This window comes from Meleagris gallopavo, chromosome 2, assembly GCF_000146605.3.
Source record: "Meleagris gallopavo isolate NT-WF06-2002-E0010 breed Aviagen turkey brand Nicholas breeding stock chromosome 2, Turkey_5.1, whole genome shotgun sequence".
Taxonomy (NCBI): domain Eukaryota; kingdom Metazoa; phylum Chordata; class Aves; order Galliformes; family Phasianidae; genus Meleagris; species Meleagris gallopavo.
The window spans coordinates 105,594,203-105,616,452 of NC_015012.2; the positions used below are offsets into that span (position 1 = coordinate 105,594,203).

Consider the following 22,250-nt stretch of genomic DNA (forward strand, 5'->3'; position numbering starts at 1 on the left):
CAACCTTGTGCTGGGATGGTCTGGGTTTAAGATCTGCAGCTGTCAGCCATAGATCTAGAAATTTCTGCCAGGGACCTCTGGTTTTCTCCTTCCATTAGAAAGGTTCCATCCTCACTACAAAGCGATCCCAGGTAACTCAGCTCCTAACCTCAGCAGCACCTATTTCTCAGCCCACCCAGATTCAAAGAAATTGGAATTAAGGAGCCTAGGTACTGCTAGGTGGAAACATTCCCCTTGCAATTGCTCTAGGTGATGAATGAGCACGCCTACATCCGCACTCGTGCATTAAAACTATTGATGAAAAGAAAAAAATAAGCGCATGGAAAAAGCATTGAAGAGGCAAATAGTCAGATCAGGAGGTATGCTTACAGTGCAGGTTAAAAGTGCATTTTCCCACTATTCAGAATATTTCTTCTGATTGTTTTATTATTGTCCCTTGCCAAACAGCCGGGAATAGGTGCTCTGCTCATGGATGAGAACAGACAACAATAACACAACTTCTAAACTCTCCATTTCTTCAGCCACACAGCCACATTTGGTCTGTAGATTTCGAGCCTCCTCCTGCCAAAATGGTAAGTTCAGCCTTGGTGTGGTGGTTTTGGGATGCCTCAATGTGCCCAGAGACTCCCTGTAAGGGAGCCAGGGGTTCTGGGTTTCTCAATCACGCAACTTCAGAAATTACCCCAGATCCCAGTGCTGGCCAGAGCACCCCACTTGCACTGCTGCATTCTGCTTTGGGGTCCCGACACAAGAAGGTCATGCTCCAACAGGTCCAAAGGAGGCCAGAAGGATTCTCAGAGTGCTGAAGCTCTTCCCTAATGGACAGGGGCTGAGAACTGGGGTTGTTCAATGAGGAGAAGCCTCTGGAAAGACCTCATTGTGGCCTTTCGGTACCTAAAGGGGCCTAAAGGAAAGCTGGAAAGGGACCTGGTCTGATGGGAGGTGATCCTGCCCATAGCAGGTGTTGGGATATGGTGGTTTTTAAGGTCCCAAGCACAGGAAATTTCCCCAAAAAGCAGATGATCCCACTACCACAGTGCTTCCCAGCACCAACCAACTAATCACTGCTGCACCAGCTATCTTTGTGGGATGATGAGAAGTCAGGGCTCTGGCAGAATTTCTAGTCTCATTGGATTTCCCTGGAATCTTCATTATTTTCAAGTGAAAATAAACCCTTTGACCCATGAAAATGCTGTAGAGACTATCAGCAGAATCATTCATTCATGGTGGAAAGGCGTACAGGATATTTTTAATAAAGAGGGGAGTATTTTTCTTCTCTGTCTTTTGTTTCAAGTACCATGTACTCTTTCCCTGTGTTGGGAGTGCAGAATTAAATCCTCATTAAAGGTTGTTAAAAAAAAAATGGTGAGTCTGAGAGGCCAGCAACAGATACGTATTATTGCAGCTTTCATAGATCATATGAGCACTGTGGTGACATAATAAATAATCCCCCCGAAGTTTTTAAAGGTAAAAAACAGCAAATCATTAATAATAACTCTGGCACCATATATCAAACTGAAGCTTTCCTCTTACAGCTGATGCCCAGCAAATCCCAGCTGCCCTTTAACATTGCTGTGTATGTTTCTTCCTCCCTTTGCATTTCTCTCTTTCCTGCTACCGTATTTCTTTGCTCCATGCATAAGCTTTTGTTTCTCCAGTCCGCTGAATGTAGTCATGGATCACCTATGAAAACACACACTGAACTGTTTAAACCCTTTTGCCCAGGAGGTTAAAACCTGCCCCTACAAATAAACCCTGGCAGAAACTCTTATTACCAAGGTAGAATACAGAAATTATGGAGTAGTAGAATGGCTTGGGTTGGAAGAGACCTCAAGGATTATCAGGTTCCAACCCCCTTGCCACAGGCAAGGTGTCCAACTGCTAGAATAAATGGTCATATGGTAGGCTCATTTATTCCTGGTATACATTATTGTATGTCACAGAGGAGTACTTCACTCTGTGATTTTTTAGTTGTTGTTTAATCCACATAGACTGTCTGCCCCTCAGTATGTCTGTGCCAGAGGTCCTGCATTCTCCCAGTCAGACCTGAATGGATGTCTCAGAGACCAAGAGGCACTGAAATCAAACCCTTCCTGCATCATGAGAGGGTCTCCTCTGTGTCGTGCTGAGAAATGGGATTTGTACACATGGCACCAACCTAAGGCAAATTCATTCATCTCTGATACATGCCATTGCATCTTTTGGGCTGAGCAAGAGCTCAGACTCAGAGTGAAATGGGAGGGCTGTAAATGCATTTGCATGAAAGGCAATGATGAAAAATTGTTGCAACTCTCAAAGGAGCTAAACTGCAGAGATGTGTTTAGCACTGAGGTGACACATCCTTCCAGGTGTTAAGGAAGAGAAATTTGTTGCTCTGCCCTTGCTCCATTGTGTGGATGGGTGATTCCAGCAGGGTAGAATTATGGGTCTCCAAAGGCATGGTTGAGTTTGAGTTCAGCACCAACCAACCTTTCTTGCAACACTCTTCTCTTACTCGTCACATTCAAACTTCAGTTTCCTTTACAGTGTCCCTTATGCCTACTTCTTTGCAGTCTCATTGCCAAAGGAAAGTTGGATCCACTGAATGGACTTGTGGTAATTTCTGTGGTCATCTGAGAAGGTCATGAAAAATTTGAATGAGATATCTGTATTTAGAAAAGTAGGTAGGGCCTCACGTTCTACTGATTTCTGGGGGATTTAGGCTCCTACTTGTATTTCTACTCACGGATGTAGATCTACTTGACATGGGAATGGGTTCTTATTTCACATGCTGCCTTTATTTGCATAGAAAGCCACCACTGATGCTCAGCATGGTACTTTCCTCAAAGAACATCATAGGCTTATAAGTGTAGCTTCAACTTAGCATATTCTGTTTCATGTCTATTCATAGTAACCAGGAAAAGGTGCAGGCAACGAAGGTATCATTCCTACCATAACAGTTGTGACCTGTCTGGTTCTGCTAAGTTAATTGCTTCTGCACCAAGGATGAAGAAAACTCTTGAAACTAACTCTTCAAAAAAAGAAAACACTAAAAAACAACAATTACTGTTCTGGATTCTCTAAGCATAGCAAGCTCTTTGCGCTGTCATTTTTAGGGTTTCATGCTGCTGCAAACCTTTAGAGTAGTTAATTTTTGAAAGAAAGGTCTATGGGCTTGAGACATCATGTATGGGAGTGCCAAGATCAGTAGCACTGAAATGTTTCCCTGTTTTTCTGAATGTCTTGCTACTAGGGAGAAATTAGCTTTTTGTTTGGATGTCCATCTGACTTGCTATCCTCATATATAAATACTGTATCAACTCATGCTCACAAATAACTTGGAATCCCATAGCATGCACATTTCCTTCTTTGTGTGGTGATTGCCTAAAAATCCTGTTTTTGGTTACAATAAGTAGTCTGTATTCGTAACACAGGCTGCAGAAGAAAACTTATCATGCCTTGAATGAATTGGGAAATCCTGACAAAAGGTCCTCCTATATGTAAACACGCTTCTGGTTACAGCATGATATTGGCTATAATTCAGATGGAAATTGTTGTATCTTCCTTTCTGCTGGCACTGGAACAACTTCAAATTGAACTAATTTCTATAATACTCTCATAGCCTGTCATCTCATGGAAAAATTTTTTCTTGTGTCTTCAAGGTTTTTAGGGAGGAAAATCTGCCTGGTAGAGGTATATTGTCAGGATGTTGCTGTTTCATAACCAGGCTAACTGATGATTTTCCTGTATTCAGAAAAAGAGTTGAAAGGAATCAAAAAGTTTTGAGCAGATATCTTGTCAGCTATCTGTTCTACATAACATAACAACATAAATGACTGAAAACCACTGGTTACAACAAAATTTAAATTTTTCTGTTGGATACCTAAGAACTATTTTATTTTTCTTTTTTTCTTCTTTTAATTTGTTTTGGTGTATTCTCATTTAAAAGCCCACCTTTTGCCTGTGAGCTTTCCCCCAGTGCATTTCACGTCTGATCTTCCAAATGCTTGATTTGCAGACTTCTATCTCTGGATGCACCGGTTGCTTTTCATTTCCAAGTTCCCACTGGTCCAGTCTCCATAACATATCAATTTATCTGTTTCTGGACATGTTTGGAACAGCCTAAATCTTGACAGCGATGAGCAGTGAGGAGCTTACTCATGTTTAAACCCTGTTGGGATTCATCAGCTGAGCATGTCCTTACCTGCTTAACTTTGGGGATTGGGTGTTTTCAGACACTGCCAACTTGTTGCTTGCACAAATCACAGCTGTAAGTGGAAGTAACTTCTTGCCTGTCTCCTGGTTAGACCCTCTGTGACAATTTTCAGAGGGTTTTCATTCATATAACTCCATATGGATCTTAAGCAAATATTTCCCACATTATAGGGAAAAGCATGCATACTTTGATATCTCTTGCAATTTCTCTTCCATTAAAGCTACCCAATAGTGTATACCAACAGTTAGGGTTAGGAGCTTGTAGTGAGGTGGTGTGAGGGAATCATAGGGAATCACACAATGGCCTGGGTTGAAAAGGACCACAATGCTCATCCAGTTCCAACCCCCTGCTATGTGCAGGTCACCAACCTGCAGACCAGGCTGCCCAGAGCCACATCCAGCCTGGCCTTGAATGCCTGCAGGGATGGGGCATCCACAGCCTCCTTGGGCAACCTGGTCCAGTGCCTCACCACCCTCTGGCTGAAAAACTTCCTCCACATATCCAACCTAAACCTCCCGTCTCACTTTAAAACCATTCCCCCTTGTCCTATCACCATCCACCCTCACAAACAGCAGTTCCCCCTCCTGTTTATACACTCCCTTCAAGCACTGGAAGGCCACACTGAGGTCTCCCCGAAGCCGCCTCTTCTGCAAGCTAAACAAGCCCAGTTCCCTCAACCTTTCCTCATAGGAGATGTGCTCCAGCCCTCTGATCATCTTAGTGGCCCTAAGGGGTCACTGGGGTCAGCCTCTGCTCCCAGGTAATAGTGATAGGACGATAGTGAACTTAAGTTGTCCTAGGGTAGATTCAGATGGCACAGCTACCCAGGGAAATGGTGGTGTTCAATGTGGAGATGTGGCACTGAGGGATGTGGTCAGTGGGCACGGTGGGGATGGGTTGGTGGTTGGACTTGATCTTTTCCAGTCTTTGTGATTCTAAGCGCACTACTCTGAATGACCATGTTTTGCTCTGTCCCTTTGATATGCTCTGCAAAACAAAACGTCTTCCTGAAGAGAGATCTGACTGCAGATCACTCCAGATCACAGCCCCCTACTGATATCCCAGAGTGAAAGGCCACTGTGAGACTTGAGCAACTGTTTCTGTGTGCATTTTTGCTGAATGTATGTGGCATCGCCTGTTGTCAGAACACTGAGCAAACCAAGGCCAGCAAGTATGGTAGCTGGAAAAGTACCAGCTGGTAGACTGAGAATTTCTCAGTGTGACCAAGATGTAGGGGACTGTGTATGAGCAGCAGCAGACAGATGCCTACAGAGTTAGTTAGCCAGTCATCAGTGCTAAGGAAAGAGTTGTGGTTTAAGCAACATTCTTAAATTGGCTGGGAAGCCAGTGTGGTTAATTAAAAGTTCCTCTCTGGGTTTGTACAACCCGTGTTGGAGGAAGGTGGGGCTTCCTCTCTCTCTGCAGTAGACCCATGTAAAACAGTAAGAAGCCGTTACAAGACCCAGGTCATAGTGTTATCTCTAGTAACCCTGAGGATCATAGCTCTGTAAAATGCCTCCCCAGCTTAGTGTCATATGCAAATGTTATTAATATGATTGACTTCTAACTCTTATTAATGAACTTAATGCCAATCCCCCCCTTTCACTTGAACAATATGATCCTTATGGGCCTTTCCAATCTGGGACATTCTATGCTGCTTTGACTTTCCACAAGTTATTAAGTTCTGACATTGCAGCAACAACAACAACAAAAAAAAACAAATCCAGAAGTAGAATTATCTGATACACTCCTGATTTGGAAAAGAGACCCTAAAACAGCTGTACTTGCTCACATACCCAGAGCCCTACATAGGGATGGTCTGCTCCTCTTTTTGCTGGGGATCACAGACCATTTCCCAGCACTGCTCAGTCCTGCCACCCTGACTGCAAGAGTTGGGTTCCTGTCATGGTTTTGGGAGTAGGGCAGTCTCTGCCAGGATCAGCAGACAGAAAGAGATATGGGGAAGTTTTTCCCCAACTCCTGTCCTTCCTCTCCAGCACTCCCACACGCGGAGTCAATCCAGGATGCAACCAGAGATGCACAATCCTCTTTCGTTGCTCAAGGGATGTCACAGGAAGGTGAAATCTGATGAGATTAGTCGAGGTACTTCACCATGACTGGCTGGCACTCCAAAAGACATCTGATGTAACCAAATCCTTGCAGTTCAGTGTAGGCAACAGCTGTGGGAGGTAATAAAGATCTTGCAGAGTGCATGCATTCTCTCTCCCCTCCTGGCACATACTGCTGTTTGGGATTCATTTTGCCAGGAATTATTGTCCTCACTGGCCTGGAATCTTCCATGTAGCCTCCATGTTTATTAAATGCATCACCACAGCAGTGGCTTGGGAAACTGAGTTGTACCATGAAAGCTCCTGAATTGCCCTTTGCTTTGGTCATGTGCTTCTGGAATGTGATTCTCAGACGTGCAATGAGGTGCAAAGCTTGAATGAAGCTTTCCTCACCTCTGGGGCAAGCATTAGGCCTCTGTCCCCAGGGAACTAATCAGTGTCCTTCAATATTTACTCCTCATTTTGCTAGGATGCCAAGAAAAACACAACATGCTAGGAATGATGAGTGTCTGTTTTTGTATCTAAGTTTGGGGCAGGGTGAAATATTGGGCATGAGGTAGTGACTTCTGCCATAATCATAGAATCATGAAGGTTGGAAAAAACCTCAATAATCATCCAGTCCAACCCCAGCCCACTCCCACCATGCCCACTGACCCTCAGTGCCACATCTCTGTGGTTCTTGAACCCCTCCAGGGATGGTGACCCCACCACCTCCCTGGGCAGCTGTGCCACTGCATCACCGCTCCTTCTGAGGAGAAATTTTCCTAATATCTAGCCTGAAAGAATGTTAAACAATATATAGCCTGGGCTATTTGGAAGAGTAGGGAAGGTTTAATTAACAGCAAGCTCCTCTTTCTTCAGATCAGTGTAGATTTTAATGAAGAGTCCCTGCTATTTGCTCTCCTTTGTCATCTGAATGCCTTTGGGGTTTTACAGCCCAAACCAGCTCTGCATGTCAACACCACCACCAAGAAGAAAGGGAATCCCCACACCTCTGCTGAGGCATAGAATCAGTGAGTGATAGAGCCTACATGCATGGATTCCCACACTGAACTATGCCTGACATAAATGTTTGGTGAATCATGTGTCTGACACATGGAAGCATGGCAAGGGAGAGACTGCAGCTGACAGATAGAGCCAGAAAATTACTCTTCAAATGTTTTAAAGAATTTTTGCAGGCTCCAGAGACTTATCTATGTATTTGTGAAGCTTAACATGGAATCAACCCTGAGAGGCTGAGGCTGCTGTCATGAGAAAGAGAGGCACTGCTTCAAGACAGCACTGCAATGGGAAATGAACTGATGGGGTTTATTGGGTCTTGGTGCCAGAGCCATAAGTCTTCGTACCTGCATACAGAGAATCAGACATGCCAAAAACAGCCAGAGCAGCCAGTTCTGTAAGGCAGTCCTGCACCAGGGACTGTGGGGAGCTCCCGGATCAGGGAGTGGTAAGGGGGGGTTTCTGTGCTGCAAGAGACTAATTAGGCATCAAGGCAAAGCATTTCCATCCGCTTAGGAAGCACTGTCCTGACCTTGCTGCTACGCCTACTCCCTCTCTGTCACAGGACTGAAAGAGCTTTGTTCAGCTCTTTTAAAACTGGAAAAGGAGCCCAATCGCCATCCTTTATGCAAAAACTGAAAGGTTAATACGTGTCACTTTTGTTGGCTTGGACGCTGCAATAGGCTCAGGAGGAATAAGCCTTTTTTAGTGAGGAAGAAGCAACACAAGCCTGCCACAGCCTGCCCTTTCAACCCTCACAGTTCAAGCCCGTTTTCACACCACAGAGTTCAGAATACATCCATCCTTCTCTGCAGCGAATAAAAAATGTGACACAATGCAAAGTGATGCAACGCGAAGTGATATAATGCAGGGCAGGATGCTGTTAGATATGGGTTTTGCTGGGGATTGCATGGATAAGCAAGCATCTAGCCCCTGAAATTAGAAAGGTCAGCCGAGGTGCTTCCTGTTGGAGCTCAAAGCCCTGGTGCTCAACTCGGAGGGCAGGGAGATAAAATTAGAAGTGGCTGACACAGGGACAGGGTCTGTGGCTTGGGGGCATGGGAAAATAGGCATCACCAGCAATTCTGAATATGTGTCAGAGGATCATCACAAAAAGTATTAACCCTTCTGTCTCAGATGCAAGGCTTGAGGTATCTATAATCCCTTCCTAAACAACCCCTCTCATTCCCTAGTTTATAGCGAATGATGGTTTATAGCTACAGGCAACCAAATAATTGAGACTCAAATAGTTAGGGAATCACCAGCCCTGTTTCTTCCCAGAAAGAATGCATTAGGTAAACAAAGCTCAGTAGATATCTTGGTGTCTGGCACTCTCCTATGATATGAAAGACTGAATAATTCACTTGTTAGTAGTTCAGAACTCGAGGCCCCTACTGCAATGGAATGTCTTGCATCTCTAGGACTATATATTCACCGAACGTGGAAGAGCTTCAACAGAAGAGATGAAGAGACTGCTCACAACTCCAAACAGCCTCTATTTGTTGCTAACCTTTTTAGATACTGTTCTTCAGCTGTTTGTCGCCCATATACTCAAAGCATCTAACTCTGAGGAGAGCAAATTGCAGGCACCGACTGCTTTCAGGGATGCAGTGAGTGGTCATATGCAACACCCTCTGCAATGTAGTTTTAATCTCATATTCTAGCCACAGACAGTTCCTCCAGCCTCCAAGAGGACACACTGACCTGAGGAACTAATGGGTCTGATGAACTTACCACTAATCATAGAATCATAGAATGGCTTGGGTTGGAAGAGACCCATCAAGTTTCAAACCCCCTACTGCATGCAGGACTGCCTACCTCCATATTTAATACCAGACCAGAATGTTCAGGGCCCCATCCAACCTGGCCTTCAACACTTCCAGGGATGGGGCATCCACAACCCCTCTAGGCAGCCTGTTCCAGCATCTCACCACTCTTAAAGATTTTTTTTCAAAGATTTTTTTTCAAGATTTGTCTTGAAAAGTAAGCAAACAAACAAACAAAAAGGAAAAAAAGAAACAAGCAAACAAAATTGATATGCATCAAGAAGCAATTTGTCTGGCAGGTAAAATAAAAATAATGAAGAAAAAAATAAAAAGACAGAGATACATAGCAAAACAAGCTGTACAGCTCTGCTCACAGCCATGCAAGTCTTGCGTTGCCTCTCTGCCTTCCTCTTCCTGCTGAAAGCAAACAGCTGTAATCCCCTTCAGGTGCTGATAGGTTTATCTCTCCAGCCAGTATAAACGTGACAGCTCTGGAGCTGGCTGGCAGCACGTGTTCCTGTGCTGCAAGAGGCAGAAGAGAGCTGCAAGACTGAACATGAGAGTGAGTCACAGCAGCCAAGGGGAAACATCAACTTTGGAAGCAGTGAGAGATGTAATTGTGAGGGATCCTTTATAGCTGAGTACCTTGTTCATGGGTAAACCTGGGAGATACTGGCAGTGAAAAGAAACACCTCCTTCAGCAACATCTGCTTCCTGGACCGATACCAAACTGCTTTCCAGGTGTTTGGTTTGGTTTCTTTCTTTCCACTGGTGTTGTCCGAGACGCCCACGAGTGGGGAAGCCGCTGACTCAACACGGATAGGGCGTGATGTTGACTGTGCACAAGCAGCTTTAGAATGAGCAAAGTCAACAGGCTGGAGGAGAAACCATGGGAAAGGCTTGGCCTCTTGCTAACCCATGCAGTTGCAGCAGTGGATTTTAGCAATAGTGCTAACAGAGTGATCTTGGAGCCAATGAACTTTTAATGCTTCCATGAGATGACTCTGCAAGCCATCACTTGGAGCACTGTAAGATACTTTGGTGCAGTTATGCTGGGACCAGCTCTTCCCACACTAGACATCTTCATCTGAGCAACTTGTGTATGTCTCGTGCCAGGACCAGAGCTATGACTATCTGGCTTAATGTTCTTCTGAACCCCACAAGAATTGATGCATCAGAAAGCAGACATTTCACTTTCCTGCCAATTAAACCAGAATGCCTCTGCATATGGCACAGCACTTGCTAGCCACTGTCAATGGGGAGAGAAATGCTGGGGTAGCAGCAAACCTCCTTCAGGGACTACCAAGTACTGAGTAATGAGCTGCTTCAGGTGGCAAACACATCTTCCCTAGCACTTGGTTAGCTCCCTAGTAGACATCAGAGACCAAAGGTGCCTCAGTTTTCACCTGACGTCCCCAGGTTGAGCTTGCACCAAGTGTATTGGTGATACCTGATCGACTTCCAAATTGCAGTGATAGTTACAGCTTGAATGTACACCTTTGCTCTAAGTGCCAGTGTTAGGATGTTGTGGTTGAAGAGCTTCTCCCAGCCATATGACAGTCCCATTAACGCTGGCAGATCCTGCTTCTTTGCACTACTTAGAGAACCCAGCAGGGCAAAACACCTACCCTTTGTATTGGTGTCTTTTCCTTCATTGTATGTCAACAGATATAACTGTATTATCTCTATTTCTCTCTCTAGATACCTGAAAACCTGCTTTTTATATTGATTTATGGAAATCTGTGTTATAGATTCATGATATTGATGTCATGGGACAAGGCTATAGAAGGAAAAAATTGCCCTGGAGCAGCCTATTAGTGTCCTAAACAGCATCCTATATGGAGCTTTGATGGTACAGAGGCTACATAACTTGCATTTGGAGCAGGTATGGTGTTCAGCATGTATTTTAGGTGTGACAGGTCAGACTGTCAGCCTCTATCACAGTGCAATACCGAGAGACCAGATAATGCATGAGTCAGAATATGCGTTGAGTCAGAGGAGAATAAGGTTCCATGTTCTTGTACTTCAAAGCCAACAAGGGTTTTAACACTGAGCTTCAAACTTTCACTTCAATCCCCTGTGGTAGAATTTGTCTCATACAATTTTAGGAGCAGAACAGTTCTTTTACATCCATGAGTAATACAGTTTAAGATGCCCTGGAGCACCCCTGATATCTACAAGGGGGTCTACACACCTTCACAACAACACTGGGACATGAAACTGGATTCCCTATGCCTCCTCAACAGGCACTAAACATCTATGTTTAGGCAGTGAAATTGAATCCCAGCTTCCGAGAGATCTTAGCTCTGGCAAGGTCTACACAGCAAACAGAGAACAGAGACTGTCAGCTGAGACAAACTTTAAGGCAATTGGAGTTCAATGGAGTTGTACCTACGGAGAGGTCTAGTTTCATCTGAAATGACCTAGATGACCCAAACCATGCAGATGAGGTAAACATATGGAACTGTGCTTGCCTTTAGGAAGGCTCAGATCTTTCTTCTGCATCTTGAGGACAGTGGAGCTGCCTTGGGCTCCCTGGAGTATCTCAGCTGGCACTGTGAATCTCCATGAGGGTAGCTCAGCTGAGATCTAGCTCTCTGTTTATTGTTTGCATTGGCCCTTAAGTCACAGGCACCGATCATTAACTATCTATGTCTGGAACAGAACACTACTTCTTAATTTAGGTGAAATGAATCTTATCTGTGGAAATCAGTTGATAGGGTATGAGTTTAAGGAAATGATTCTTGAAATGATAACAGCATTTATTATTTCATTTTGAATATTATTTCAACGTCTGCACGCACCTGACACAATGCTACACACACACTTCTTTATCACACATTTTAAGGCATTTTGCTTTTACCCTCTTTGATTTTTGCTGTTCTGTTCTCCTTTGTAAATTGTTGATAAATTTAGACTGTTTCCCAAAGAGGTGTAGACATGGATGCAGTTGAGGTATGGTCAGACATCTCCTCACATTAATTGGGCATTTATTCAGAAATGCATACATTGCCCTAGGGGAAGAACAATGTACATAAATAATCCAATAGGAAATAGCTGTTAAATTAAGTTCACAGTTTTATCATGCTTTGTAAATTCCAACTTATCCAGTAAATGCTTGAGCCTCTTCCAGTTGCTTGCTGCAGCACTCGTACAAAATTGTTTGAGGGATCCCAGGTGATTGTAAAGTGCTTAGATACCATCATTGGCATAATAAAGATAATCACAAGGAAGTGGAGTTTATCTATGTCTAATTTGGTCAACACTGCATTCAACCTCTTGTAAAGGACCAAAGGTGGGACATGACACCACTTGTCAGATACCTGACAGATGAATTAATTCATCTTTTTTATCTACTAGTGCATCTCCACATACTACAGTGATGAGCACAGTACAAACATATCAATGATCTGGAAGAGGAGAGATCGAGTGGGATGACCCTTTTGGATTTCTGGCGATGTGAGGATCAATCTCACTTCTTCTAAAGAAAAACAAGGAAAATAGGAAAAGACTTTGATGTCTCAGACCTGTTCTCTTCATATGAGAGGGAAGAGAAGGAGATTGGAGGAGAGGGGAGAAAATGAGTGTACATCTCTGTGGGCTCTGACCAGACTTTGGCAGTGACTCCAGATTTTGTCACATTTCTGTGGATTGGCAACCTTTCCAGGAAAATGGCATGCAACAGACAAAAGGCATCCTGAAGTTACTCAGACATGATGCCCAGCAGAGCCACAGATACTCAAGCAGCAAACAGCATGGCTTAAAGAAAAGGAACAAGAAGGTATCACAAACAAAACAGCCTTCCCTTTCCCCAAACCAGTTTTCTAATGAAACCACTAAATCTTTAAGAGTGTGCTAGCCCTCTAGAAAATGAGGGCAAGTAATTGCAACTTTACTCACAGAATTCAAGATCAAGTTTACCACATTTAACTCAGAAGACAAGCCAATTACGATGGCTCAACTCACTGGAGATACTGCAATATGTAATCAAAATTTACTTTTAAAAAAAAAAGAAAGAAAAAAAGCAGTTTTTGATAAGCAGTTCTAGAAATCCAGGTCATCCTGATCAATTTCATCAGAACCTTCCTTATTCTTAGAAGCCTGAACCTTGTTAGTATGTTTGTCTCCCTTCTGATCTGCACCTTCAGCATCTGGCTGTTCCTCATCTCCCAAAGGATCAATGCATGAAGATGCTTTGTCCTCTTCTTCCTCGCTATCAGGATACATCTTTGAAGGTTTGCTGCTCTCATCACTTTGAGCCTCTCCACTAGGGTGCTCGCTTATGGAGTTATTATCTTGGCATTCCTCTTCACTTTCATCATCAGACCCCTTCTGGGACTGTTGTGAGAAGTTTCCCAGAGAAGAAGAACCAAAAATGGTAACTGCTTTGCTCAGAGTCTCTAGCCTTTTCCCGTTTCTTTTGCCTTTGGCCTTGGAGGCTCTTTCAGAAGACTTACTGTTGCCTTCATGGTTTTTGTTTGCCAGGTCAGGGTCATCACTGATGGGTTCCTCATCATTCTCTTCATATTTCTCACCACCTTCACTGTTGTTTTCTTCTTCATTTGAACATGCCTCATCTTCTAACTCTACATTTCCATCTTCTGCTGCCTCATCCTCATCCTGCTTAGCTTCCTCACTTCCTTCTATAGTATCTCCTTCAGGATTCTCATCTGCCTCTGAGCCATCAACATCTTTGCATTTGAATGTCTCCTCTTCATCATCAGCTTCAATATCTTCACCCTCTGGCTCCTGTGTTTCTTCAGCTTCATTATCAACTTCATTTTCAGCTTTGGACTCTACTTCAACTTCCTGCTCTTCATTTTGCACTTTTTCTTCTTCCCCGTTTGCTACTTCCTCCTCTTTCTTTGTTTCTTCCTCATCTTTTTCTCCTTCATTTTCCTCTTTTGCTTCTTCTTCTTCCTCTTTTGTGTTCTTTTCCTCTGCTTCCTCTTCCTCTTCCTCCTTCTCTTTTACTTCTTCCTCTCCTTCTTCTGCTTCTTCCTCCTCTCTTGCTACTTCCTCATCTTCTTTTGATTCCTCATCCTCCTTTGTTGCTTTTTCCTCATCTTCCATTTCCTCATCCTCTTTTGTTTCTTCTTCTTCTTCCTTCACATCTTCCTCTTCCTCCTTTGTTTCTTCCTCTTCCTTGTTTACATCTTCCTCCTTTGCTTCTTCCTCCTCCTTCTCCATGTCTTCTTCCTCCTCCTTTGTTTCTTCCTCCTCCTCTTCCTCTTTTGATTTTTCTTCCTCCTCCTCTTCCCTCCCTTCTGTCTCCTCTTTTGTTTCTTCCTCCTCCTTCACTTCCCCCTCCTCCTCTTTTGTTTCTTCCTCCTCATTTACTTCCTCCTCCTCTTCCTTTCCTTCTCCCTCCTCCTCTTTTGTTTCTTCCTCCTCTTTCACTTCCTCCTCCTCTTCCTTTCCTTCTCCCTCCTCCTCTTTTGTTTCTCCCTCCTCATTCACTTCCTCGTCTTCTTCCTTCCCTTCCTCCTCCTCTTTTGTTTCTTCTTCCTCCTTCTCCCCTTCCTCCTCTTCGTCTTTTATTTCTTCTTCCTCCTCCTCTTCCTCCTCTTTTGTTTCTTCTTCTTCCTCCTTCCCTTCCTCCTTCTCCTCTTTCTCCTCCTCTTTTGTTTCTTCTTCCTCCTTTGTTTCTTCCTCTGCTTCCTCTTTTACTTCCTTATCATCTTTCTCGTTTATTTCTCCTTCGACCTCTTCTTTTGTTTCCTCCTCTTCCTCTGCCTTCAGTGTTATGTCTTCCACCTTTTCTTCTTCTTCCTCCACTTCTTTTGTTTCTTCCTTTTCTTCTTCCTTGTTTTCTTCATCTGTAACCTCCTCCTCAATTGCACAGTTTTGACTCTCTAATATTGGTCCTTCTTCATCTTCTTTCAGCACTGAACCATCCATTTCATCTAATACTGACTTCTTTTCTTCATTTTCTTTCACTTCCTTTTGGCCTGACTGCAGGTCACTCTCATCATTCTCTTCATCTGGATTGGTGTTTTCTGCTGCTTCCTCCACATTACTGGGAGTTGCTTTGCTGTCCTGGGCTGCTTCTGAGACACAGGCTTCCTCATTTTCATCTTTCTTTCTCTTCAGGATCTGCTGTAAATCAAATGCTTTCGCAACTGGGGCATTGGTAGCCAACACTGGGTTTCTTATGGGCTTGGAAGCCATTTTTTTCCTCACACACGTGTCACAAGGGCAGTATTCCTCCTCACTTGGTTGCTCACTGATACTTGCCTCAAAAGCTGTGCTAAATGCTGTATCTTCATCTATATCTAATGATAAATCTGATGTGTCTGCAAGCCTACTGTGGGTTCCAGTCTTGTCACTGAAGAATGACTTTTTATGCATAGTCTGCAGCCGCCGTCTCCTCTGCTCAGTTTGGAGCGTTGACTCACGCTTGAGAGGTCCATCTGGAGGTCTTGGCATCTTGGTTCCTGCTCTGCTTTTGATCTTCTTCAGCTCCTTCTCTATGCTTCTTTGTATCCTTTTGCTCACTTCCTCCTTCAACTCCAAGATCATTTCATCCATCTGCTGGTTGTTCTGCAGGTTCCACCTGACTTTTAACTCATTCATAGCATTGACATAGTGAGCCATGAATTCCTTCTCAATTTTCTTTAACAGCCTCAGGACCCAGACTGGATCCGGATCCACTGAGTTTTGCTGGACAAGGGATGTGCCCACACTGGTGGCCATATCAACTTTGGACTCTGGATCCTTTGTAGACCCTTTTTCAAGCTGCTCTTGAATATCAGCTTTCAGTTCTGTCCCACAGTCAGCATCACTGACATTTGTCTCAATAGTAGCGGATAACTGCTCAGTTGCCTCTTCAAGATTTTCTTTTAGAAGTGCTTCATTTACAGCTTCAGATTCTTCTTGCTCTCCATTTTCAACTAATCTGCTATTTTCTGTGTTCTCATTTTCCTCTCCTTCCTCCTGATCATTCTCACAGTTACTGCACTGATCCTGAATTAGAGATTCCTCTCTAGCAGAATTTGCTTTTTCCTCACCTTTTGATTTTGAGCAGGCTGTTGAAGGTCGGGATGAATGCTCTTCCTGTTTACTCTGCTCCTCAGCCTCAGTCAGTTCAGTGGCAGTTTCTCCATCTTCCACTTGGCCATCTGATTTGAATTCAACAGTCTTTTGTGCCAGTAAATTGCAGTTCTTGGCACCAGCAGTAATTTCTTCTCCTGAACCACCAGAACCACTGCTGACATCCACCCCAGAGGAGGACATTGGAGTGAAGTCACCATTTACAGATTTGGGGACTTTAAACCCAGAAGCTGACTTTTCCTGTCCACTTGCCTCTTGACCTGAGCTTGGACCACTTTTTTCAGCTGTTTGTCCAAACCACAGGGCTTGGAAAATATTTAACAGTTCCATATATCTTGTTTTTTTCAAACATTTTGATTTATCTGATGGATCTTCTGACTCTTCATCAAGGAGCTGCAGACTGGCAAGACAAGTAATCAAGACAGTGGCAGAATTACTCAGTTTTCTTCCCATTGTGGGAGACACTTCAGGCAAGCTGTTTGATCGGTCAAATTTTGCTTCATGTTTTGAACTGAGCAAGGCCTTCATAATCTGGACGGAAGTCTGGACAGAGGTTGGAAGGTCTTTTTTGTTGTTGTTTTGGCTAGACGTAACTGACTGACTGCATTCTGCTTGGTCAGCCTTGGCAGCTTCAGACAAGACTTCAGGGATTTGTTCCTGATTTGCGTACTCTTCAGCCTCTTCATTTACAGCAGTGACTTCTACTGTCTCTTTCTCCACTTCATCCACTGTTTCATTTTCAGCTTCCTCAGCACTCTTCTTCTCAGCTTTTTCATCCTCTGGGGTTTCCTCAGCATTTGTACAGCACGACATCTCAGTGGTTGCTTCTATACATTCCTCTTCTGCATTATCCTCCATTTCATATTTCATAAGCAGTGTTTCCGAAGGGATTTTGCTTAGCCATTCTTGCACAACTTCTTCTGGAGATGTATTTGGTAAACTAGATGGCATTAAATTACTCCATTCCTCCTGCACTCCTGTGTCTTCTAACACCTCTTCCACTTTTCCTTCACAAGAACCGTTAAGCTTTGTATTCTTCTGGTCATTTGCCTCGGATGCAACTGATTTAGATCCAAAGGAAGTTGGTTTGGAGGAATCTACAACTTCTTTTTGCTGTCTTCCTGTAGTGAACACTGACTCAGTACCTATGCTGCTAATGGAGGAATTCTTCAAAATGGCTGATCGTGGTTTTTTGCTGTTTGGTTTCCCTTTTGGTGGGGCAGGGCAATGCTTGCTGCATATTGACCTAGTCTCTGATGGTGATGCTCGACTGGAGTTTGACATCGCCACATGAAGATTTCTACTTTTAATCTGCCTTGATTTTGAAGACTGAGATATGTTTGATTGTGAACACCTACCGTCACTCTCCTGAGATACCTGTGTCAACAAGTGTTTATCTTCTACTTCTGATTTTGAAGAGACTCTTGAACTGACACTTTCAGGATTTCCATTCCTAATCCCAGTTTCAGTTAAGTGGTCACCTTTTGAACACACACTCTCACTTACACTTCCATGTCTTGAAGAATGGACCTCTGAATTCATCTTGGAATGACCTTCTCCACCTTTTCTATTAGGGCTCGAAACGCTTGAGCAGAGAGATGATGGTTTGCTGTTTTCTTCTCTATGGCTTCCCCTCTTTGAGCCTTTTGAGGATGCACTGTAGCCATTGGTGGTACTTTTTGAGCTTTTCTCCTCAGCAATAACAGCAATTGCCTCTGCTTCACTTGTAGATGAAATGTTTGACTGAAAAGATCCTGAGTTATGAGACATGGGGTCTCCAATAGATTTTTTCTTGATTTCACATGAGCTTTTGGAGTAATTAGATGCTCTGCTGCATGATCTTAGATCATCTGCATGTAGGGAATTCTTCTTTTTATTCTGAGAGGATTCAAGTGAAGACACAGACATTTCAGACTGTGCATCCAAATGAAGATGGCTGTGTTTGCTCTTTTTGGATCCTCTGGAAGAGCAAGAGGCATTGCATGGAACAATCTCATCACTATCACTTCTCCTGCTATTTCTGACACTAGCTATGGACGGGGGTGTTCCTGGTGCAGAGCACTGCTCAACTTCACTGCCCTCATCTTTAACTGACTGGTTGGGCTTTGTTTTTGTTGAAACTGAGCTGATTTCATTGATTTCATTTTCTTCTTCTTCTTCTTCAATCTCTGCAGCCTCTTTCTTAGGACAGGACTCGCTGGAGAAGGAGGAGACTACTGCATTGTTTTCTGAGTGGTCACCATGTTCACTCTTTGCTCTAGGTGTGCTACAGTTACTAGACCTGCTGTGCACACTGTTGGCAGGTGTGGAACACATAGTGTTATCTCCTTCATTTGCTTTCTGAAGGCTGGAGGAGGACATGGTCCTACCCACACTACTTGTTTCCTCACATATGTTCTTGCTCTGTCTGGACTGCACTGATGACCTTGATATGACGCTTCCAACTCTGCTGCTTTCAACCTCCTCTGCATCATCCTTTAAGCACTTCACAGAGGAAATTTCAAAACAGTTTTCATCTTCCTTTTGTGAATTGGTTTTACTGGCCTCATAGTCCTCAGGGGCTTCTTGAGTATCCAGGTTATTTTCACAACTTGAATGTGACATTAATCCCAAGGAAGAAGGCCTCTGACTATTGCTCGTGCTTGTCCGGGTGTATTCTTGCTGATCTTCTCCATTGGAAGCACCTGTAGACAAATCACTTCTACAAGTACACTTTTTAATAGATCGATATGCCACCCTGTTCTCTATAGTCTCTGAGTAGGATGAGGACTCTTGCACAATGTGCTCAGAGAATTCCTCACTGGATGTGGTGCGGAGACTATCCACAGAAGCCTTTTTTTTGTGGATTACTCTCCTCCTGGAAGATGTGCTGGAGCACGATGACCGTGTGTGCCATGTGCTTCGTACACTGGGCTCTTCTCTCTGGGAAGTGTGCATGGGGTTTTTCCAGATATCATAGTCCTGGTGTTTCTTGCCACAGCTATGACAGTGAGCCTCATCGCACTCAGATTCCTCAAGTTTAGACATGTAAGAATCAACATCACATGGGTATAATGAATCATCTGCCTCTGAGCTGGCTTCTGGGTTCATTTTCTGTAAGGGGTCTACTCCACTGTCCTCCTCTAGACCTGATTCTTCACAAGGCATCCGGTTCATCAAATTTGACTTTTTTATTTGGGTGGACCATTGCAAAGTCTCGTCATTTAGCAAGCGGAAGCGGACTTTCATCTCAACAGACAGGCTGCCATCCTTGTTCACATGCACTCGCTTCTCTATGTCGTCATTGACCAAGGAATGGACCAGGTCTCCAGGTTTTGGATGTGAACAATTGTTTGAGAAAGGTGCGCCATTATCTGGCGAGGTAGCAAGACCATTTGGATATGACTTCTCCGATGATAAGGAAAATCTCATTGATCTGTTGCTTGATGCTGACCGTGGATGGATAATGCTTTTTTTGGCTTTCAATCCAAAGTTCACTGCAGTTTGAAAGAAGTCAAGAAAAGAAAGATGGAGAGAAATGTTAACTATACAAGGCTAACAAAAGAATATATGGATCAAATCTTCAAATTAGCAAATGTTGATAATAGTCCATTCAAGATATGCCAGTTCACATAGTTTGAAAATTTAGCTTTGACTAAGTGATGACTGTAAATGTTGAGTTAAAATAGAGCAGAATGTTTTGTTTGAACCATCTATATTAAAAGCTTCTATACCTACACTTCATTTTTTGAATCTAAATTAGAATATAAGCTTTTTTTTTTTTTCCCCTGCATTGGTAGTATAATACCTGCCAGAAAGAAAAGAAAAAGGACATATAGAGCAAGTTAGTATCAGAACTTCTCTATTTATCACAGAATTACATTACAAATACTCCTTGTGAATGTTTACATCCTTATTTGAGAGAGAGAACTTAAATGGAGGAGTGACCTTCTTCCTTTGCTAGTAGTGAAATGTCAAGCATTTATGCTAAATTATCTACTTTTCTATTCATATGCTTGGAAACACAAGTAGGGCCATGTAGATCAGAGCAGTGCTCAATACACAGGGATGTGACACTATGAATAATTACAATATTTATTAAAATATGAAGAACAAATGGAAAAGAAAGTATAAATTGGTGGAGTTAGAAAGAGAAACAGAGTAATCATGGAAAGAAACAACAGTAATAAGGAAATTCTAAGAATTTTAATCCAAACACCTTTATGACCCAATGTAGTGATCTGCACAGATTTCTTGAGGTGCTAGCCCCTTCAAGACAAGCAGAGCATATTGCTGCCATGATGTCTTGAAAAATATGTATCTATAGCATTTCTTATGCATACATTATCTTGTTGAGAGGTTACTTGTTTATACATAAATAGCTACATGGCTCCATGTGCATGTGGATATGCAGCTGAATGGAGGGCATTTTAGGAAGGCTGTGTGTCAAAGGGAGCACACCAACCAAGACACATGAGATGTGAAATAGCTCCTACCTAACCATCTTCATGCATTTGAACTGGCATGTCTGTTCAATCTCTTGATGGACAAAGAGCTTCTGTTTATTCTCTTTGCACTCTACAATTTTTTTTCTATCTCAGAGTGTGAGTGTAGAAGTTTCAACAGCTAGTTGTCAACACGTAAGTGAATATTTCCTTGTTCCTACTGTTGACAATGGAGAGAGGAATGGCCACATCAGAGCACACTTCATTTCATCCAAAACCAAATTCCTAATACAGATATTACTCTCTGGAAATGGGCAGCTCCTTCTCATTGGCTACTAAGGGTAGCTGGGATGATTACCTGTGACCTCAGGCAATCCATGATGAGCTTTTGAATAACCCATAGCGTACTACTCCTTGAACATAACCTTTCTATAAAAGCATGCTTTATTTCCAAAGGTAGCTCCTTCAACTGCAGGTAGCTCCATTGTTTGAAATGACTTTCACACCCTGTATGTTATTTAGAAAAAGTATAACAGAGTCTGAGAAACTGAGTCTTCTGCAAACAAATACAGAGCATCCTCTGGTCCTGGTGCAGAAGTGCTAGCATTATATGAGCGACAGACAAGGAGACAGAAGATTCGTGGGAAATCTCAAGGGTTTGGGGAGTCTCAGAGGCAGACACAGGAAAGGAGGGAGTTCTGGAAGGAAAAGGAGACACAGAGATATGAAAGAGGAAGGGAAGTCAGCCAGACATGGGGAGCATGTAAAAGAAAGACTAGAGGGTGTAGGGAGGAAATCCTAGAAGGAAACCAGAGAAAAAGAAGGAGAGGATGGAAATGCCTGGGAGGCAGAGAGAGGGAAGTGCATTTTGCAAGTGAAGCAGCACACATGAAATCTGCACACTGGGGTAGTACAATAGGTGCCTATAATCTCCAAGTTGTAGGACACAGGCCTGGAGATGACTGTGCAACGTGCCCCAGAGTTTTTCTTACTTTCATTGTTTTCATTGACATTGTTGCCATTGGAACGGGGAGCCAGGTCAGGCAGCTTCTCCACTGAGTGTTTCCTCAAATTCTCCATCGATACAGGTTTAAATGGCTCACGGCCGACACACACCAGCACGTTGGGGCAGTGCAGCAAAGCCTGCATGCTGTCAATCTGGAAAGATAAGAGGAAGAGGATCATGATCAGGTGACAGATGAGACCTATGTTTTTCCTCCTGGATCTGCAATCAGTTGGCTTTTAGATGTCCCTTAAAATAACATGTTAACATTACGAAGAGTAGAGAACTTCAGGGTCTATCAGAGGCTGCTGGAAGGCTCTCTTGCAGTTCTCTTCCATTGAAGAGAACTTATAGATTGGATGTAAGGAAAACATTTTTTACAACAAAGGTAGTGAAGCACTGGCAAGGTTGCACAGAGAGGCGGTGGTGCACCATCCCTGCAGACAGCCAAGGTCAGGCTGGATGGGCTCTGAGCACTGATGGAGCTCTGGATGTCCCTGCTCAGTGCAGGGCATGGGACAGATGGCCTTTAAAGGTCCTTTCCAACTTGAACGATTCTATAATTCTGTGGTTCTGTGAAGAAGCTCTGTTATGCTTTAATCACATTTCACAAAATAGGGAAGAGTTGGGAGAGATTGCATAATGGTGAGGATATCTCATTTATTGGAAAGTTTTACATCTTCTGGGAAAGAATTTAGCATGATACATATTCACTGAGAAAGACATTGTATCTGCTGACTT

At 43.3% G+C, this 22,250-nt stretch overlaps 1 protein-coding gene across 1 annotated transcript in view; it reads right to left on the reverse strand.

Moving 5' to 3' along the window:
• Window positions 1–13,073: 13,073 nt before the first annotated feature.
• Window positions 13,074–22,250, reverse strand: part of RP1L1 (RP1 like 1) — a 40,850-nt gene continuing 31,673 nt past the window's right edge. The window contains exons 3-6 of the mRNA XM_031552266.1: window positions 21,308–21,664; window positions 14,661–19,616; window positions 13,923–14,075; window positions 13,074–13,838 (exon numbers count right to left, since the gene is read on the reverse strand). Of these exons, the coding sequence (XP_031408126.1) occupies window positions 13,074–13,838; window positions 13,923–14,075; window positions 14,661–19,616; window positions 21,308–21,664 (6,231 nt within the window). The remainder of the gene's footprint in view (window positions 13,839–13,922; window positions 14,076–14,660; window positions 19,617–21,307; window positions 21,665–22,250) is intronic.